At 42.3% G+C, this 20,705-nt stretch overlaps 1 protein-coding gene across 1 annotated transcript in view; it reads left to right on the top strand.

Moving 5' to 3' along the window:
* JARID2 (jumonji and AT-rich interaction domain containing 2) overlaps positions 1–20,705 on the top strand; it is a 213,225-nt gene that overhangs the window by 82,000 nt on the left and 110,520 nt on the right. The window contains exon 2 of the mRNA XM_048057982.2: positions 10,303–10,438. Coding sequence (XP_047913939.2) covers positions 10,303–10,438 — 136 coding nt within the window. The remainder of the gene's footprint in view (positions 1–10,302; positions 10,439–20,705) is intronic.

The raw sequence follows: 20,705 nt of genomic DNA on the forward strand, positions 1-20,705 counted from the left end.
ATTCATCTGATTTGTTACTGACCGATAGCCTCGTGGAGCAAATGCTTTTTTTATTATTTGCTTTTCTGCGCTGCTAAGTAGCATCATTTGTTTGCCGAGGAGTATTTTGGAAGTCAAATGCCTGTAATACTGAAGGATGAGCTTGGGAAAACTTAAGCTATATAATGGAAGACAGCCTGCACTCTTATCTTTATGCTGAAGATTTGCTGATGTAACTAAACTAACCTGAAAATACATGTAGCTTCTATCTAGAGAGTCTCCTCACATGTCTTGTTTAATTGGCTTCTGAGTGAAGAGTACAGGTTTAGTTCACTTCTCCCAGCCTTAAAGGATATTCTGCCAGCTGGGAATGTAAACAAGGATGAAAGGTGTCTGATAAAAATCTTGCTTTTTAGGTAGTACAGCAAGAAAAATCAACATGTCATGCTCTTAGCCCAATATCAGCATGTCCGTCTTAGGAGCCTCTGTCAATATAGCTGATTTTTTTCCCCGTCCGGTTGAGTAAAATTGATTCAGTTCAGGCAGGTAGGCAGATCAGGCCTCAATATCCTGAGATTTCCTAGCAAGAGGTTCAGCACGTCTGTCTCCGCCATTACCCTTCCTGGACTTGAGGGTTGAGAAAATGGAGGGGGACTGTTTTGTTTTTGGTTTTTTAACTCTTCTTTTAAACCTGGTGATTGCCCGGGCGAGGGACATCTCAAAGAGTGAAAGAAGAGGAAACCAAGTTGAACATTTCCAAAGCTAAGGCAAGGGACTTCTGGCATCGCCTGGACTGGAAGGCTTCAATGGAAGGGAGGGAGCGAGTCCATGGCCACAGGCCCACAGACACATCCCATTTCTGATGGCACAGCTGTTATTAAACAATGTAGCCAAACCATATAGTCTTTGGACTGTGTATTTATTTCAATGTAGCATTTATATTGGCAGACGCTCTTTTTGCTGTTATAACCTACTGTACTCTACGTGAGCAAACCTTCTCATATTGTCGCTAAGGCTTCATCATCCAGGTGCTGAATTCCTCCACGGAAATGATGGGAGCACTGAGCTCATGCAATACTGGTGTGGGTAGGCAGGAATCCTGCTGGACGCGGTGGCAGTGCTCCGGCTCCTCTAAAACAGTGACACCACTGACCTGTGAGATGCCAAAAATTAGATCTCTTTGCCTCCTCCATTTCTACAAGAATTTTTAAGTTAAATTTGTAACGTGCCAGTTGGCTTTCTCTCTTCCCTACTACCAAAACACTATTTTGGCATGCAAAAGTGGTTAGTATTTTTCAAGTCAAGGATCAGCTTTGCTGTTTAAGGATAGGAAAAGGCCTTTAGATAATTAGTAATATGCAGCAAAATTGGATTAGCCATATTAGAGTTCACATCTGTAGGTCCTATTACCGAACATTTAAACTGCAAAAATCACTTTTTATTGGACCGTATTCATGCGGTTGCATACTGGAACTCAAACGCCTTATAAAAATATGAACTGAATAAGAATGAAATTAATTAGAATATATTTGAATTTAATTATCTCGAGCTGCTGAATACTCTTTGTGCATACTGGGTTTTATATGTATATCTGAAGTGTACTTGGTGGCGAGTTTTAATTAGAACTGGAGACAGAATATTTGGAATGTGAAATTTATAAATTGTATTTTTAACTAGAAGTGCGAAGGTTTTTTGGAGCTCTCTCTCATTCCTCGCTTCTCTCTTTCTCTCTTCCTAATAAGCTACTTTTATGTTCAAATTAATACCAGATCCTTAAAAAGAAAATCCTGCTGTGGTTCTCGGTCTTCTGCAGCGTGATCAGGATTGTCAGATCAACAGCTGCAGGAGATTTTTACCTTTGTGTTTAATGGCTCGTACTGCTCTGTTCTTCGACTGTGCCATTTAACCATAAAAGTACAGGACTGTGGATGTCACAGTACATGTGGCTGCCTTGACTACTGTCTCAGATGTCTGACATGCCAAGGCTCAAAGAGCTGATTTGGCAGCTGCCCAGCAGATTTTTATAAAGGCTCGGTTGGTGGCCAGAAACCCAGGCTGTCAGAGTTGTGTTATGCAATAAATTGTTTTTCAGCAGAAGTTTCTAATCCAATTTCAGCTGTAGTTTCTTCGTTGTCTGTAATCAAAGATAAGTATGCGTTATTTCATGGCACTTCAGAGAAGCTGAGACATGCCATGTGAGTGTCCTCCATCAGGTTTGTTTGTGTGTTTTTCCTTTAAAAAGGATTTAGACCTGTTCACCTACATGGGAGAAACAGGGTTTTGGTTTCTACGGGGGAGGCATGCGTTTGTTTGTGTACAGCATACCCTTTTGAAGATGATTCAACCTTTTTTCTCTTTTTTTTTCCCCCTCAAGGGAGTGCCAAATAAGGAACTTATTTCTGAAGTCAGAGCTTTTTGTTTGGGTGTAAATGGGTTGCAAACAACAGATCATACCTTGTCAGGCTTTGACCTACCTAAAATGTTGCAGGTCGTGTCCCTCTAACAGAAATACACCCCTCTTTCACTTTCCTAAAGCGAACTACTCTGGTTTCTACTTCAGCACTGTGGGAAAAGCTGGTGCGGTTCATCGGAAGGCAGCCAGATCTCGGGGTCTACAACAGCACAGCACGGATTGCCGCTAAATTGTGCCGCTGTGCTTTTCTCTGTGCTCCAGCAGTAGTTCCTCTAGGGCCACGTGGTGAGCAATGAGGGAGCTGATCCGGCTGGAAATAATCATTTTCCTTGTCTTGAGGTTTTGACAGTTTCCCCAGTCAGGCTGGTCGAATGGCCACGTAAGGGTGGCATTGGCATCGCACCCCAATTTGGGGCAGGGTGGTGTTGCTTACTGATCATGAAAACTGCTCCCCGAGTCTGAGTAACAGCTCATGGGATTATGCCTTTCTCCCAGTCCGCTGCCACCCTTGGCTGTTCACAGCTTGCTTGCAAATGCTGCCAGGTCCCGTCGGAGCCCGAAACTCTACCCCCATGGATGCCAAGCATTGATCAGCATCTTGCTACGGCCCAGCAGGGCTGTCGCTTGGGAGTAACTGCTGTCATTAAGAGATGATTCGAGGTCGACTTCTGCTCTACGTTGATAAATGAGGAAAGACCTGGCTTTGCTTTGAATTTGTTTGGGTTTAGTTTTTTCTTTTTTTCTTTTCTTTTTTTTTTTTTTCTCTCAAGTGTTTATCTTGGCAGACCAACAAGGGAAGCAGTTGATGTCTTGTAAGCTTTCACTAGTTTCATATTGAGTAGTGGTTTTCTAAAGGTGCAGACACATAGTTGAGGCCTCTGCGTTTATGTAGAAGAACCAATTAACACACAAACCCTATACTTTTAAAGATTTTATTTTTAGACCTAAGACATAAGTTAGGAATTATTTTTTGTGCCTCAATTTTGGGAGCCTGTATTAAGTCACTAGTGACTTGTGTTTGGATAGAAAATATCAGCTGTATTTCTTCTACCTTCGTGTGTTCTTGCGAGAGCAGGTTGAAGCTCACTGGGCTCAAAAATGCCTTAGGCCTTCAGTGACCCAAAAACAGAGCATTTCTCTGCCATGCTGCTCTTACAAGAATTTGGTCTAAAAGGAGGAAACACAATCCCCGGTGCAGCAGGAGGCAGCAAATTTGCGCTAACCAACAGAGACTGCAGGGGTTGAAAGCTGCAAGAGGAGTACAAAAAATGGAATGAGAGATTTTTTATTTTCCTTCGTTGTTTCTTTGCCATATTAACATCATTTCTGCAAGTCAAGAGCTATAATGTAATACGGGTTCTTTGGAGAAGTTGTTTGGAATTACTAGGAAAAATGTTGCTATAATTATCAGATGCACTTAATGCTATAACAGAACCATTAATAAAGAAAATTTCCCCTTTCCTCATGTTAGTTAGCACATTTTAAAAACATGACCTATTTTCCTAAACTAGACAGAACAGATTACATTTTCCAGAAGGCATGAGTCACTGTGCTATAAAGTCTCCAAGCCGTATCAATCTTCATCAACTTAAGCCATTCATGAGGTTTTATTTTTTCTCACTGAATATAAGCAGTTTGTTTGAAATGAGAAACTGCTACATCCTCTCTGGATAGTTAAACTTGATTAAAAGGTTAAATATTAAGTAAGTGTGAACTTTATTCTGCGGGGAGGAGGGAGTGGGGAGACCTTGATAGTAAGCAAAAGGCTGCAAGGATGCTACTTAGGATATGTATGGGGATATCCAGTTTGCATGGTACTGTGCTTGGCTGTAAGAAGTCTAAGCTGCGTGATAGCAGCCAGAAGGAGTAGAAAATCTTTATTTATACCTCTTCATTTAAATAAATTAGAGTCTGACTTCAAATTGTTGTCCTGAAAGCTTGGAGTTTTAGCTGAGAAGTTTCTGCAGTCTGGTCGTGGAAAGCCCTCGTGCCCTTGCAAGTTACACAGAGAGGGAGTTAGCACCGTTGAGCCGAAGCAGGGGTTTTCCTCTGCCAGTCGGATGCTGATGGGAGCAGATGCATGTTCAGGGCAATCAAAAGGCTGATGGGACTTTATGATACAACGGAGACCTCTGCCAATGCGATAGGGGAAGTCCGTGTGTTCATAGAGTAGTAAGACTTTGCACTTTCTCAAGAGGTTCACCCTGTGCTGTTCGTGCGCAGAGGAAGTGGGCTCCGTAAATGAATAAGCATGCTAATCGCTCTCAGCGGTGGTAACTTGCCCAAGACTGCACAGGAAATCTCTTTCAGTCTTGGAAGTCATATCTAGGTTTTCCACCTATTTCTCTTAGGTCTGCCTTCCCTTTTAGAGAAAAACAGGTCTAGCTGTTTTCCATTGATAATATACAGCCAAAAGGCAAAATCTGTTGCAGGTCTTGAATGTAGTAAACAAACATTTCCATTTTGGTCCTTCAACTGAAAAGTAATTTATATGATCTCTGAAAATGCGTTGTCTGTTTTTCATGCAAGAGACAGATTTTTGTTCCGTTGCTAACTAAACACAGGGAAAAAAAAAAAAAAGAAAAAAAACCTTTGAAATAGTTTTCCTTAAAAAATATCCTTGAGGAAAGGATAGAAGCTTGTGGTTTATTTTTCCCATTGCTTCAAAATGACCTTCTTACGTCTGCGGGAAAGACTCTCCGGGGGCTGTTGAACCATGAAAGCATATTCATTTAGGGCACTGGGTGCCACAGTGATTTTAACTGAGCATTGGCTACAGTACTGGAAAAAGAAAAAAGAGAGGGTTTGTGTTTTGTTGTTTTGCTTTCTGCAACCTGGCATGAAGAAATGGGGTCAGGAGATGCGTGCTTGGGAAAGACCCAAAGAGGGAGCTGGAAATACGCCAGCCGCTCTGAGTCATAACACACATGCTTATAAGTATCTTTGTACCTTACAAAGTCCTGACTTTTCAAATAAAACCATCACTGCTGTTAAAGTATTTACATAACGTAAAACAAATAGCTTTGAGTGCTCATTGCATTCTCCCTTGTTCCAGCCCTGTTTTACCCTGTGAACTGTGACTCCTGTTTGCTTAAGGCAAGGCTGGGCCAGGCTGAAGAATGTGATACCTGGTGATGAATGAATGGAGAAACTCGAGTCATGTGTGTGTGCGTGCTCGGGATGCTCGTTGCGGAGCAGCGCAGCACGCCGCAGCGCATGCTGCTTCAGGGTGACGCCTCGCCTGCCCGGGAGGTGGCACGAGGCCTGCCTCTCCTGTCTTTTTTGGGGGATTAACTTCAGAAATAGGAAGCCTGCATGCAGGCCACATGCACAAGATAGACAGCTGAGCTGCGGTGAGCAGATGCCGAGCTGTAGGTGAAGGGTGAAAGATATGGGTGGTACACATTTCGATCCCATTTCAGATGTACACACATTATATATATTGATTAATGTTATTTATATATGTATTTCGATAGTTATATTTATACGTGTATTATATATTAATGCATACATATATTTTAGTGTATATATACATATTAATATATCAGCATTATGTGTGTTAAGTATTTTATACATTTAATATGTGTATAGTAAAAACACACAGATATATAGAGTTCTTCCCACATTAGGAGTCTGTAGAGATGCTGTTCTACATACATCATCTCTGAAGCTGTGGAGCTGGAGGCAAGCTCCCAGTCAGGCTGGACAGAGAGGAGAGGGCTGCCCTGCCATCCATAACATGGAGTCCTGTGCATGAGCATACCACGTAGGTCAGTGGAGGTCGTGCTCATGCCCGTCCCTTCATATTGAACTTGCTGACCTGTCACTTGGCTGCCCTGCTAGCTGAAGTTCAGATATAAATGTACAACATGCAGTTTCCCAGAAATGGTATAACAAAGAAGGTGCAATGATTGATTTTTTTTTTTTTTAGAAGTTTAAAGGAAATGATGCAGTTTTGTTTTTTAATTCTGCCCCAGGGTTTACCTGGTTGTTTTCTTCATTTTTTTTTTTTTAAATAACAAATCTGTGAGCTAATCTTGCTACCAAACCAGGAGGTAAAAATCATCTAGACTGTCCTGCACAACAAAGGCTATGAGCTTGCAGTGATGAATATACTGTTTAAGATGGTATTTGGTGCTTTTTTGGGTCTAAGTCAATAACAGACAATCCATTGGTTCCCCATAAGTTGTTTCAATGGCTAATTACTTGCACAGTTAAAGAAATTGTTCTGTAATTCCAACTTAAATTTTTCTGAATTCGAGTTCCAGCTGTTGGATGATACTATACCCCTCTCTGTCAGCCTCAAGAGCCATCTATTATCAAATTTCTGCTCCCTGTGGAAAAGTTTAAAGGCGGCGATCAAGTCAGTGCCTTTGAGGGTTGGTGGTTTTTTTGTTGTTGTTATTTTTTATGGGGGGAAGTTACATACATTAAATTCCTCAAGGCTTTTACTTGAGGGTATTTCTGAACAGTTCTGGGTGCACACGCGTCGTTTTGCTGCGGTGAGGCAACTCTTCCAGTTGGCTGTGTGAGCGCGGAGCGGGGCACGCTGCGGCTCTCCCTCGGTGGTGTGGCAAGGCAGGGACGATCTGACCCATGTAATTATGGTTAAACGTGTCGGGAGCCGGAGCTGCTTCTCTGCGAGAGCCCAGCTGGATGCCGAGTCAGCTGCTCTCCGGCTTGTGGCTGCTTTTGTGCTGCACGCTAGAGGGGAGATGCAGTCGATGATTGTGAAAGATTTTTATTGCTCCTACATATGGAGCCACATAAATGTGGGCATTGGCACTGGCTTAGCCCCTTATTTTGCTGACCTTGGATAACACAGTGTTGGGGAGCTTGAGGTCTTTTTTCAGGCCGGGTAATGGGAGCAGGGAAAGCCCACAACAAAGTGGCGTCGGCAGGATGGAGACTGCAGCCTCGGCACAACTGGGATGGCAAAGGCTCTGATGTGGAGAGACTCCTCTGTAAACAGTTGTGTTGAGACTGCTGCTCTTACAGATGTGGGGATGAGGCTGCCGTGGTTCACCCTGGTTTTGCAGCCCCACAACTTGGGACCACTGTGAAACGTTGCTGCGTCACTTCAGGGGTTGCCGAAAGAAGTCTTTGTTCCCATCTCCTGGGGGCTGCACCGTCACTGGTGACACCATGGCCCTTCTTCAGGGCCAGGGCCTTCTGCTGGCACCACGGAGGTTGTGTTGTCACTCCAGAAGTAAGTGCCAGCCGCATGCTGTCCTTTCACACATACATCTGGGGAGAGGGAGATGACCTTGGGCTGTTCACAGAAATATTTCAAGAAGGTGGCTGAAAGTAGATTAGTGAAGTCTCTCATGTGTGGTGGTCGTCTCCTTGCTTCCTGAGTGAAGGCTGCAACCTGCGTGGCCCAGGGACTCAGTTGTGCCCCCCAAATGTCACTTGTCCCTGCTGCCGCCTGGTCAGTGAGTGCCCAGAGATCTTCAAAAATCAGTCCTGTCAGCAGGTTTCAGCCTGCTGCCATTGAAACAAGTGCTGCCACGCATTCCTCGCCTCAAACTCTGGTGTGGCAAAGGGTGGTTAAGTGGGGTTTGTTTCTTGATGTGTTTTTATTCTTCTGCTGCTGCATTTTGAGCAGGAACGAAAGCGCCTGTAGGATCAGGAGCTGATGGTTGTTTTCATGCAGCTTTCAGGTCTTTGGGGATTGCTCCCGGAGAGGTGGAGGAGTGGTGGTTGTTGGTGGCTTCCCCATTTTGGGGTTGGCCTGGTGTTTTGTGGGGAGAGGCCTCAGGCTGGCAGAGGCTGAGAAAGGCAGCATGTCTTCTAGTATGGTGTACATGATCTGGATTGGAGAATTACAAGCCTATTTCTTCTGTCTCCCTGGCTTAAAGTGCGTAAAAACACAGGGTGAGGGGGGTGGTTCCTCTTGTTGGGGCTTTCTGTGTGCCTCACATCAGCCTCAGGTGAACGGCCGGAGGGTGGTTAATCCTTGTCCTCATGTTTGCTGCCCGTTCTGTAAAGAATTTCTAAAAATACACGTGAAGGGAGCAAGAGGCGTCCTCAGGCTTGCGTCGATAACGTGGACAAATAAATGCCACAGATGCTTACACATATTTCCAAACCAAGCACGGTTTCCTTAAGGATTCAATTAGTAATTACCTCGTAATCTGTTGCAAAACCAGGAATGTGTGAAGTCCAGCTAGGCCCCTGCTGGTAGGCTCTCTCTGCAGATGGGTTTCCTTTCCTGGTTTGCTTTCAGTACCTGCGAGCCTATGGTAACAAAAATGTTGCTTCTCGGGCAGCTTTTGTTAAAATCGAGCAAGCTGTGACCATCCGTATCCATCATCCATTCTGGTTAGGGCTGAAGTTGTGTTGGCAGCAAAATGGCAAGCCAAAGTTGTTTGTATAAAGCTCTGTTGACAAAACAATGGGATGTACTAGTCCATTTTAAATGCTTACCTGGAGATTTTTTTTTTTTCATTCTCCTTTGCTGTGGGTGTTCAGTTACCAAGTGTGCTTTCTTGGCCTGGAGGTCCCCCCTGAGCACTAAAGCTCTCCGGGCACAGCTCAGTGCTGTTCACAGCGTGGTAGCTGGTCCCTAGTGCGAAATGCACATCCTGCTGCCAAAATGCTAACTGCTTTCACTGCAGTCATTGTTTTGTCCTTTTTTTTTTTAATTTTACTTTTATTTTTGCCAAGTAATTTGTCGTACAATTGGGGGGAAAAATGTTTTTGATCACAGTTCAGCAGCTGAATGCTAGTATCGTGCTAGAGGAGCAAAGGAAAAGCTATCAATGGGCACCCTAAACTAAGTTTATTTTGTAAAAATTGGTGGTGTTGGTTACTTCTTTTACACACGGGACAGTGTAAACTCTCTTGCTGCCTGGTGTGGACAGCTAATGTGGGTGCTGTGGTTTTCCAGTGCTGCGTGGCAGTGTGCTGTAGTACGCTTACCTAAACGAGTCCTGCCTGGAAACATAATTTTTTTTTTTCTAGTCAGTGATGTAGTCTTTGAGGAATTCAAGAACCAGAATGCTCAAATAACGATATTAAAGACCCTGAGATAATAATATTAGGGCTTATGAAAATGTGATATACATTAAAAAAAAGAAAAGAAAAAAGACGTACCTGATTTCACTTATGTCTTTATATCAATTTGCTGACTTAATTTATTTGAATGCTAAAGGCTTTAGGGAAATGCTTTTCCAGGGAATTAATCTTTTAACTAAAGCAAGTACTAAATATGACATACGCTAGTATTCTTTTTGACAATATAGCATTTGTCTTCTAAAAATGAAGTAGAAAACATATGCCCCATGGGCCAAATTCCACTTGGCTTTACGCTGAGATAAATTCCGAATAACTTCATTGTTATCAACTACATTGTAATGCTGCAATAAATATAAATCACTAAACCAGAGAACTGATAATGTAGTATCAGTATGCAAAAATCCTAAGCCAAGGGGCACAAAACAAGGCCAAAATGGCCGTAAGAAAGGTTGGTTCACAGAACTTAGTTTTACGCAACGTTGAAATTAATTTTATCTTTTTTTTTTTCCTTTCTCTTAATTGTCTGGAAGAACAGTTCCTGGTTGTGATAAATTTATCCATAAGGCAGAGGGATTCATTATGAGAATTTTAACAAATGAGTTTTTACCTCTTGTCTTAACACCTGGTAGACAGCTACTGCTGTTTGCAGGGTAAGGGATTAGAGGGACTAATGGTCTGATGTGATGATAATGGTTATGTTTCTGTTCTGTGTTAGTGCTTCTTGAGTTTAGGTTGCATTTTGTTATACAGTATTTTTCTTCAGCTTATCTTTTTTTGTTAATTAAAAATAATCTGTCTAGCTCTAGGTTTTGGGGTTTTGTTTGTTGTTTTTTAGTTGTTGTTCTTTCAGATGCATGCAATTAATGTCTCCGATCTGCTTCCATCTTTAGGACGACAGTGATGGGATTCCCTGGTCAGAGGAGAGGGTGGTGCGGAAGGTCCTTTATTTATCTCTGAAGGAGTTCAAGAACGCACAGAAGCGGCAACATGGTGACGGCATTAGCGGAAGCCTCAAGGCAGTGAACGGTAAGCTGCCTCCCTGGTATTGCTGCAAGGATTCAGTTGTTTCAAATGCAGTCCTTTGCTGTAGCAAGGAAGTAGACCGGTGTACCATCTGGCATGCACTGTGCCCTTTTGAACTACACAGAACTTGTTTCTGAAGCGCTTAAAATGCCTGGTTTGAACAATCCATGTGTTTCTGTTTCTGGTGAACTGATGTAGATAGGGATCAAGGTGGAGGGTAGGTGTTGGGCAGGAGGCCAGGGCAAGGGCAAAGCTGTTTGGTAGAAGGCTCCGCTGGTCTGTCTGCTCCCTGATGTACCAAATACATCAACCGAGAAGGTATCCATTTAAAGGTGATTGATTTCTTACAAATGCAGTGAAAATTTGTGAGCAGAAAAATGAAAATGGTCTGAATAAGTTATCTTGAAGGACAGACACCTACCTGTTCTGTGTCACTTATGTGCAAGAAACTGGCTAACCAGCACCTGTAACTCTGGAGTGGTCTTGGTCTGTGCTGTGCCCAGAGGTGAAGTGACATTGGACCTGTGTAAAAAGATCTGTGGGGGCTGAGGACGTACACAGTAGGACGTCGGCTTCCCGTAGTTTAGCTGTTCAGGGAGTTTAAAGGTTTTATAAGGAAATGCAGAAAAACCTAGATGATAGGGGCTTTAAAGGAGTTTAATTTCATTTCTGTAATCCTTTGACACTGTCCAATTGCTGCTGCTGTTGTTTATTATTATTATCATCATCTGTTTCTCATCCCTTCCCCTTACATCTTGCTTAAAAAAAGGCTGTGTTTCTTAGAGGCGAATATAGAGTGCGTCTCTTTCAGATTTACTCACTGACATAGGACCCCTTCTTGAAAAGGCTTTGTCATGCTGGCTTGAGCCTTGAAAGCGATGAGTAGCAGGATTCAGGTTTCTGAGCAGCCTTACAGTTCTCTCTTCACTCACAAGAGCTTATTTGTTTCTTTATGGAACTTTATGATGGTTCCTTTTAAGCACGTGTATAATTATACATGTGCTAATGCGTTAAAGCAGCAGCTGGGTGCTTACTTAGTAGGTTATTCATATTTATATGTAGCTTGTGTTTTTGACATGGTGAGTCAAATTTCACCGTGTTTTTCCTGAGTGTTATTGCCGACGAGGCAAAAACCTGGGGGAATGGCTGAATAACTGCAGACAGCATGATAAAGTTACTGTATTGCGTAAGCAATTGCAAACTCCTTAATGTGATTAAAGAAGACCTCAGACTTCTGAGTTCAGTAATAATATCAAATACTGATCTGATGGGAAGGGGCATCTAGCTTTAGCAGCAAGCCATTAATAAGCTTGGAGGTGTACACAAAACAGTGGAAGCTTTTTTTTTTCCTCAAACACCTCTGCATCATTGATCTTCTGTCAAACACAATTTCTCTTGGAAAGTTTCTTATTCCATTGTGGGGGTTTTGTTTAGTCAAAGGAAAAAGTCTAAAGGCGTGAAGCACTGTAATTGTGTGTTAGGAGGCTTTGATGGTGTGCCAGGTTACAGGATGACTGAGGTTTTTGTGGTATCTAGTTTCTCCAAAGGCAGCTTAGATGAAAAGTGAGTTGGCTGGGAATGCTGTGGGGATACAGGTACCAGACGTGGAATATGCCACAGGCTTCCTCTGGTGATGGCATAGCTCACATCTTCAGAGCTTGCCTCTCACATTTAGGATTGTATTGTTTGGTGCTTTTGCTTCTTCACAAAAGTAGGTGATCAATTCTGTGGGGGTTTTGGCTTGCTTGCTTATTTACTTATTTTGAGCTAGAATTATATTCTGTTTCACTCCTTCTGTTTGTTAATTGATTTGTTAAATGTCCTGTCTCAGAACAGTTCTGTTTCAACATCATTGACCAAAAGTTTTTTTTTAATGTTTGGAAGAGTGTGTCATTATATAGAGGAAAGCTTTGCAAAAGGGAGGAGGATTGATATGGTGTGGTGACATTAAGAAAATCTATTAAAACATGGAGTTTGCTCATTACATCTTTTGAAAAAAACATAGCCATATATTTTCAAATCCACATGTCTCTGTGGACAGAGGAAAAAGCAGGTCATCCTAAGAACATACCAAGCTATTTTAAATTTAGGAGAATACAGTAATTTCAAGGTTAGCCTTAGATTCATGATTTTATACTGTTAGAGTTAAAAACATTTCCTTGCATGTGTCCTTTGCTCAATATGCAGACCACAACCAGTGTTTCTTGTGTGTTATTCCAAAAGGTACTATTGCAGTTAAATATGTTTTTTTTTTTTTTTTTTTTTGGAGAGAGATTTCATTATTAATATTCAGCACCCATTGCTCTCGTGGGGGAAAAAAATTCTGCTGAAATAATTCAAATGTGTTTCATGCCTCCTGTTGTGGTTTTAACCCCAGTAGGCATCTAAGTGCCACTCTGCTGCTCGCTCACTCTCCCCAGGTAGGACGGGGGAGAGAATTGGAAACATGAAAGTGCAAGAACTCATGGGTTGAGATGAAAGACAGTTTATTAGGTAAAGCAAAAGCTGTGTGCACTAACAAAACCAACCAAGGAATTCATTTGCTGTTTCCCATCAGCAGGTAGGTGTTCAGCCCCTTCCAGGAAAGCAGGGCTCGTCATGTATAATGGTTTCTTGGGAAGAGGAACACCATCACTCCGAATGTCCTCCTCTTCCTCCTTCTTTACCCCAGCTTTTAAAAGTTGCATCTGTTTTTGGGTTTGTGCTGCACAACCCTGTTGCTGTCCCTCATGACCTTTAAAGGGTATTGCTCCTTCAGTCGTTCAAAATTGAATAGGTCGCCTTCCAGTACCTGGTAAATTTAACCATTTCCAGAAGGAGGAGGAGGGGCCCTGGTTCAAGCTCTCTGAGCTCTGTGCTGGAGGTGGAAGATACTGGTCTGGTGTATTTCAGAGAGTTCAGAGGACTGCAAGGTTTGCAAAACAACTGGTGAACACGGTTTGATCTTGGTGCCACCATCTGTAGTGCAGAGAGAGTTTGTTTGTTCTGGTTTTATAACTGTCATCCACTTATATTTATTTACAAGCTTGCAATCTGTAATTGTTTCCTTCGAAAGTACTGACTTCTGGTAAGAGAGGAAGGTAAAATATCCACTAGCCCCTTGCAACTGGTATATTTAAATTTTTGTGGATTCAGAGTGGCTGACGTTGTGTAAACATGCTACAACCGTTGTTTTGCCAGTGTTCTCCAAGCCACCGTTGAACTTGCATGAAAATTATTATCAATAGCATTTCAGCTGTTCAGTACAGTAGTACAGTTAACGATTTGGCAGCTGGAATAGCGGTGCCTTTTTAATTGATAGTGTGAAAAGCAAGTTCAGTTGAAATGTTGAGAGGTGAACCCATTAATAGGAGTCTTCTCTGTGCTAAAGTTTCTGCAGACTCGTAGATGGACCGGTGGTGGCACAGAGACAATTAAATTCCATGCAGAATAATGCGGACTGCTGAAATTAATAAAACAAAATGGAGGAATTCAAATGAGTTTTGGAGATTAACTGTGTTATAATAACTTGGCAGTCCCTGCCTCGCAATTAAAGATATGTGTTATCCTGAAAGCAGTCTTACACAATCAGTTTGTGCCTGAATCCCTTTTACTTATGTGATTCTGAATAAAGTAGAGGGTTTTTTTTGGGGGGGAGAATGGTGGGGAGTGGAGGCGGGGTGTTTGCAGGTCTCCCCAGTACAACCTTTTTCTATATACCCTTTTCACCTGATAATCTTTGCTTACTTGTTTGTGCTGCTTATTACTTTCCCATCCTACGCTGGGTTTCTACTTTCTTTAGTCTTATTTTCTTTTCGGTTGGTTGTTTTTTTGTTACTTGCCCCAGCAGAAGGATTTCAGATGAAGAAGAGCGGGTGTATTTTGGTCGTTGTATCAGTGGATATATTGCATACATGTTTATGTTGACTCTAGGTATTCACAGAGTATAGAATGTCACCCTACAGTATGCCGTTGTTTGCTATATTTTTCTTCAGTACTTGGGAATATAAAATCCAAAGGAGATGTCTCTGTAGGTTGTCAGGAAACCCTTTGTAGCCCTAAATGGGATGCTGAAACTCTGATTATGGAAACAAGGTCGTAGACTGGAAAACCCGGAGGGACCTCTTTAGTGGTTTTGATTACTGCTGCCTGTCATTTGCGTTCAGATTTTAAGAATAGGGATTGGTGTTTGGAATTGTGAAACCAATTTTCAGAGATCCTTGTCTAAGAGGAAAGCTAATTCCCTTGGGAAATAGTTTTCTTCTTGCGTAGCTTAGTATGAAAAATAAGACTGTGTTTAAAAAAAAAAGGCAATAAAAGCTGTTGCATTCTTGCTTGCATTCTTTTTATGAGAATAAAATCAGTACCCTCAAAAGAGTACATCAGAAAGCAAATTTTTATGACATAGATTTTAAATTCTATTTTTAGAAACTAGTGATAAAGAAGAAGTTTGTGATACAGAAGTGTTGGCATTTTTTAAACAGAGAAAGCGCAGAAGTTTGCTTGTTTGTTTAAGGTGGTTTGTAATTCTACAGAAAAGCAAACTAAACAATAGAATTATTCAAGCATATAGTGCTCTGCTATACAAAAGGTGTCACGGCAATTTCCAAACATGCCAGCTATGTTAAACTTGTGGCAAACATGAGCTTGTTGGAAATAGAATATATGAGAGGGAAAACTTTGGGAAAGATACAAGAGGGAAACCTTGTTGACAGTACCCCACGCATGGCATAAAAATTGCAACAGAGATGGTGGAAATGCCTAAACACAGCTAAGCTGGGTGAATCGGCTCAGTGCAGTGCGTTATTTGCAGAAACCCAATTATGTAGGGGTGGCAGCAACCGCCAGAGGGGCGACCACCTCTTCTCCAGGCTGAGGGCACGGCTCTGTTCTTCCCTTGTGCGGGGATGGAAACGCATCTGTCCTCGGGGAAGGGCTGCCTCAGGTGTGCCCTCACCTTCCTCGCTCCTCCTGCCTTCCTGGTGCGGGGGGGGGGGAAGGAAAAAAAAAGGAAGTAGCTCTCTTCCTTCATCGCGATGATTCAGATATAGAAACTTCATCTCTCTTATGTTTGAAAGCTTCAATTAAATATTGGGAGAAGGTTTTACGCTAACGTTTGTCTAGGGAGCTTTTTACTCTATCAGCGATGTGAAATTGCATTTGTTGACAGTAGGCAATGTCTGTCTGTCTGCCTCCTAAGCTTTAGTAGAAGATTGTAAGTGTGCCAAGGACCCTTGTCAGTGTAAGTGGATTTATAAAATGCATTTACAGAAACACCTCTTTCAACCTTGCAGTATTTTCCCTTTACATTTCAAGTAAACAGCCTGTTTGGCTAGTTTTAAACTGTGATTAAATATAGATGTTTTCAACTAAAAGGTTCAGAAAATAAGCATTTGAGCAGATTTGTCATGGCACTCAACATCACTTTCACTTTGGTACTTGCTGTCAAGTCAATTTAAAGATTAACAAATAAATAACAGGATGTTGGGGTTGGGCTCTGCTGAAAATTTCCAAATCTCTTTTCCTTTCTTTGTTTTTAGAACAGAATTCATTCTCGAGCCTGCCAGGGACTTGTTCGTTCATCAGCTGACACAGGCTCTTTTTGCCTTTTCCATCATTACCACTTATAAAAGTCTGTAGGGCAAATTACACCCTGCGTGATCTCTACGCTCTTCAATTATGTCCAAGTTGTGCTCCCATGTTCATGCCATTTCTATATTTTGCAGGACTGCCAGAAAAATTTCTCTTGCAGGACACCCGCCATCCCTTTTCTCTAAAAGATAAGAGGTGGATATTTTTCTAATAGGGAAAACAGAGGAACTGTATAATTAATTTTCCTAAAGCTTCATTTCACTGCCACCTAAAAAAAAAAGTTGCAGTTGTCCCTGAGTGTATTTCTAGTCAAAGTAATTCCAAAAATAATTTCGGCTCCCTGCATATTCTTAATTGTAGGTAGAGGAAGATTAAAAAAAGCCACAAATTATCTGCAGGAGAGCATACATAGTCTGCAGGAGACTGAGTTACTGTAGGCCTAAAATAAGTAAGGTAAGGAAAGGGATCAGAAGTGGTTGAGGATCAAACAGCTGTTGGTCCTCCTCCTTTCCCCCACTGTCTTATATTATCTCTGCCATTTGTCTGAGCATGCAGTGAAGTCGGTTCAACGTAACAAAGTGGCAGAAAACTAGCCCAGAAAAATTATTTTTCAAGTTTTAACGACCTACACAGGTTCACCAAGAGGTTGGATGAGCACTGAGCCCTCATTCCTTGCAAACGAGGGTACAGTATACGTTGACCAAAAGCTGGAGGAGGAGGAGGAGATGGGATTAGTCCCACCTGATGGTAGCATGCTGTTTAGTTGGCACTCTCATCTTTTCTAGCCGCAGCCTTAGGACTGGCGCAGTCATCTTCTCTAACTGCAGCTTTGGTGCTGGAAGGGGCCACAGTTGCCAGAAATAGAAGCAAAGATGCAGTTAAAAAAAAAAAAAATGGAGAAAAATGTTTTGCAGTCATAGGAGTTAGATTATGGTATTTTTAAAACAAACTAACAAAAACGGCACCACTGATGTAGTGGTGAAATTCATTGCACGGGCTGTCTGTGAAATAAAACTTTGCCTTAACCCCAACCAGGGGACAGCAATTTTGTTTTCCTTGATTCAGGGTCATTTCTGCATAACTGCTGCCTTGGATTTATTGTTTGTAGCAGCAGTACAGAGAACACCCTTGAATGTGGACAAACAAACGGCTTCATTCTGTTTTCTGCAGCCATAAAATTCCAGGGCCCAGATTTAGGCTGGCAATCTTTTTGTCTGGCATGTGCAGCCAAAAGGACAGCACTTTCTCAAATACCTTGTACAATTGGCAGCTCTGTCACAACTTGGACCTTTTGTCAATTCTTGTTTGCTTGTTCTATAAATGAGCATGACACAACTTACATAAAGTGGCTTCTTTGACTAATGTTAAGTCTGTACAGATCTGTATCAAGATATGCATCGGGTCTTGTGTTACCCGAGTTGACTCTAGAAATGTTTGTCAAAATGTACATAAATTGCTGGAAAACTAGGTTTGTCTTGGTACTTTCTCTGGTGAGATGCAGTGCTTTGTACTCGAAACCAACCATTTTTCTGGTTGGCAGATAAGGAACTTTAAATTTCTGACTTTTTCTTTTAGATGACTAGACTTTTATGGGGAGGTTGAAAATGAGAGAGATCCTCTTTAGAGCATTATCCTTCAAATTCTGGCAGGTCGGGGTGGAGGAAGAGCGTGCTGGTAATCTGCTGAGACAAGAAGTGGTGATGCTGGCAGCTTTCTCCAGCTGTTGAGTTGCACTGAGAGGCGGTAAAGAGTCAGCTTGTGGCTCGCATAGAAATCAAATCAAAATTAAACAGCTGTTAAAGGTAGTGTAAATGATGGAGTTCTGTAGTATGATTTGCCCAGTGGATCAGAAGGGATAGAAATTTGTTTGCGTGAAATCTGGACGCAAAGTGGAGATGAAGGCAGCGATGCAGCAGTGCGCTCAGAAAAAGTGAGCAAAATGCTTCTCTCTTTAGGAACAATAGCTGTCTGGATGCATGGGAGTGGGGAGAAAGATACTTAGGCTTTTTTTGTCTGTCGAATGCCCAGTGTTCATCACTATTATTATTTTAGTGTCGATTAAAATGTTCCAGTGGAGACAAAAGGTCTGCAGGTTGGAGTCCTTAGCTGCTGTTGTAAAGAGGGTTTAAATTTCAGTACTCACGTTGCTACCCTATTACTCGTGATTGGCAGAAGGAAATTGTGCACTAAATAAGTAGTGTTTTCAGTTTGAAGGACAGACAACAAGGGATATAACCAGTAAGGCCACAGGGAAAGAAAAATCAGTCATTGAAATCGAATGCTCTATTTTATTAAGAAAATAGCAATGCAATGGGAAATAATGTCACAAGTCAAAGTGGAGAGGAGTTTCAGTCAATCACACGGGCTGTGTAGTGCAGTTAGTGTGGACAATCCTAAGGAACTGTGTTTTCTGAAACTGTGCTCAGGGCTGTCTGGGCTTAGCTTTGAACAAGGTTTTTGTTAATTATAGTTACCGTATAGCTTTGTGGTATTAGTCCAAGACTGCATTTTGTGTAGCACTTCCAGAGTGTTAGGGAGAAGACATTTGCAGTCTTCAAGGGCCTTATAACCTCCGCAGCAGCTTTTGCTTGACGTGTGGGGTGTTTTAGAAATGTCTCGCTGTCTGAAAGAGTGAAAATTGTTCACAAGCGTTGGTCCAGCAGGATGTTTTTAAGGCCATTAGGCTGTGTTTAATCAGCGCAGATGTCACGCGCGCCATAAACCTTATCATGTCAACACTGGCAGTAAAGTGGTTTTAAAAGAAAAAGTAGAGATTAGTGACAGATGGCTGTAAGTACTGATGGGCACAATAAGTGTTCCCTCAAGTTGCCCGACACACCTGCCAGTGCACCTACTCTTGACCTCGAACACCCTCCATTACCTGTGTTCCTGGGCACAGGAACTTCAGCAGGCTGATACTGAGTTCTCGCTGGGTGTCATCAAACCACGCTTGAACGTGGCATTTCTGCTGTGAAAAGCTAGAAAACCAGTCTCCTTTTTAAGCGACAGAACCAGGAATTAGTCACCTTCGTTTTACTGCTCAGAACAACCTGTGATATCAGCCTGCTTCCTGAGCTCATGCCTCTGCATTTTGGTTTGGTTTTGATGGGATCTTTTTGATGTTAGAATCTCCAAGAAACCATTCTGAAATAGCTGCTGCCTTTCGATAACCGATGATGGTGAGGCATCGATCACACAGCAGATATTTCTCGGTGTTTGTGGGTGAATGTTTTCCGGAGAATAAATATAGCTTAGCACGTACACTATTAAGTCACAGCAGATCACTCTACATCGTAATAAATGTGCATGCATTTTTTACGTATCTTTTTTTTTGTGTGTGTGTGTCTGACTAGCACAGATTTATTACAGGCTGTTAATGTGCTTTTGTATCCAGGATTAGATGAATAAACACTTTCTGTAATCTGCCTTTGATGTCCTTTATTTCTCGATTTAAATGACTTGAATACTTTGAAGTGGGGTGTCCATTCATGGCTGCAGATGTACGAGCTGTGTGCTTAGGTGGTGGGGATGACAGTGACAAGCCGAGCACAGATTTGACTCACAAGTGTTGTCTCTGGTACGTCCAAAGGAGTTGCCTGCTCTAAGTGCTGAAGGCAGTTGATTTTCCACCCTTACCCACCCTGCTTGCTCCTCTCTCAAGACCATTAGCGAGCGCTGCAATCGCAGTCGGCGTGTTTCAGATCTGTCCACTAAGAGGCTAACTCATTCCAGATAAGCCTTGAACAGACAACATTCATTTTTTACTTTGCTCAGAATTTCCTGTGCTTTGTTCTGCATCTGTTTGTGAAAGACTGCGTTATCTTTGAAAGCCTTCATCTTGTTTTCTTTATTCAAGCTATATGCTAAAATGGAAAAAGGGAAGAGCTGGAAGGAGCCCAGCTGGAGCAATCTGCTGAGGATTCCACAGAGAGACAGAGCTGGCAAAGTCCTGAAACCTCCTCAGCTGACCTGGTACAGTTTGGGAAGCCAGGAGATAAGACACTTTTCCTGCAAAAGATTTGGCCTCTGCCAGCCACTCTTGAGTAATGCCTGAAGACTACAGCAGCATTTAATCACATTTTTCTCCTCCTTTGCTTATCCCTCACCTGTGAAAGGTGAGGGTGTTCATGGTCAGCTGTGTTTTGAGATGTTTTGTTTACTCTGCCTGCTAAGCACCCCAGTGTTTTTATGTCATGCCTGCGGTGCATGGAGAGATTGAAGGATGTTTGAAAGTGATAGAAGTGGAGGAATTTTTCCCCTTCTTCAGAACATGGGAGTGTTCTTTCTACTTCAGAGAGAAAATGTTGCCACAAAGCTAGAGAGAGCTTGTTAGGGCAGCGGTAGAAGCATGCCCTCTCAAATAGGACATTGGGAAAAGGCATCCTGGTTGTACAGAAACATTTCAGATGCAGGTGTGGTGGATGGAGAGGGCTGAAGAGAGGAATTTCATCCCCGTCTGTTTTTTCCTGACCCCTGCTCTCTTGCTGTGATGCTGGGATCTTGTTTCAGAGCCTTACGCGTGCTCTCACGCTCTGGCCTCATATGGCAGAATGAAGCAGGAGGGTTGTGCAGAGCCTTGAAATTGATGCATATGTGGGTGGGTTGGGGGTGAGGAGAAGCATGTTTCTGTTGCACAGAATGCATGAAGGACTCGATTTCCCCTCTCTTCTGCTGGTTCTTATGGTGCATCCATCCTGGA

This window comes from Anser cygnoides, chromosome 2 (assembly GCF_040182565.1).
Source record: "Anser cygnoides isolate HZ-2024a breed goose chromosome 2, Taihu_goose_T2T_genome, whole genome shotgun sequence".
NCBI classification, from domain to species: domain Eukaryota; kingdom Metazoa; phylum Chordata; class Aves; order Anseriformes; family Anatidae; genus Anser; species Anser cygnoides.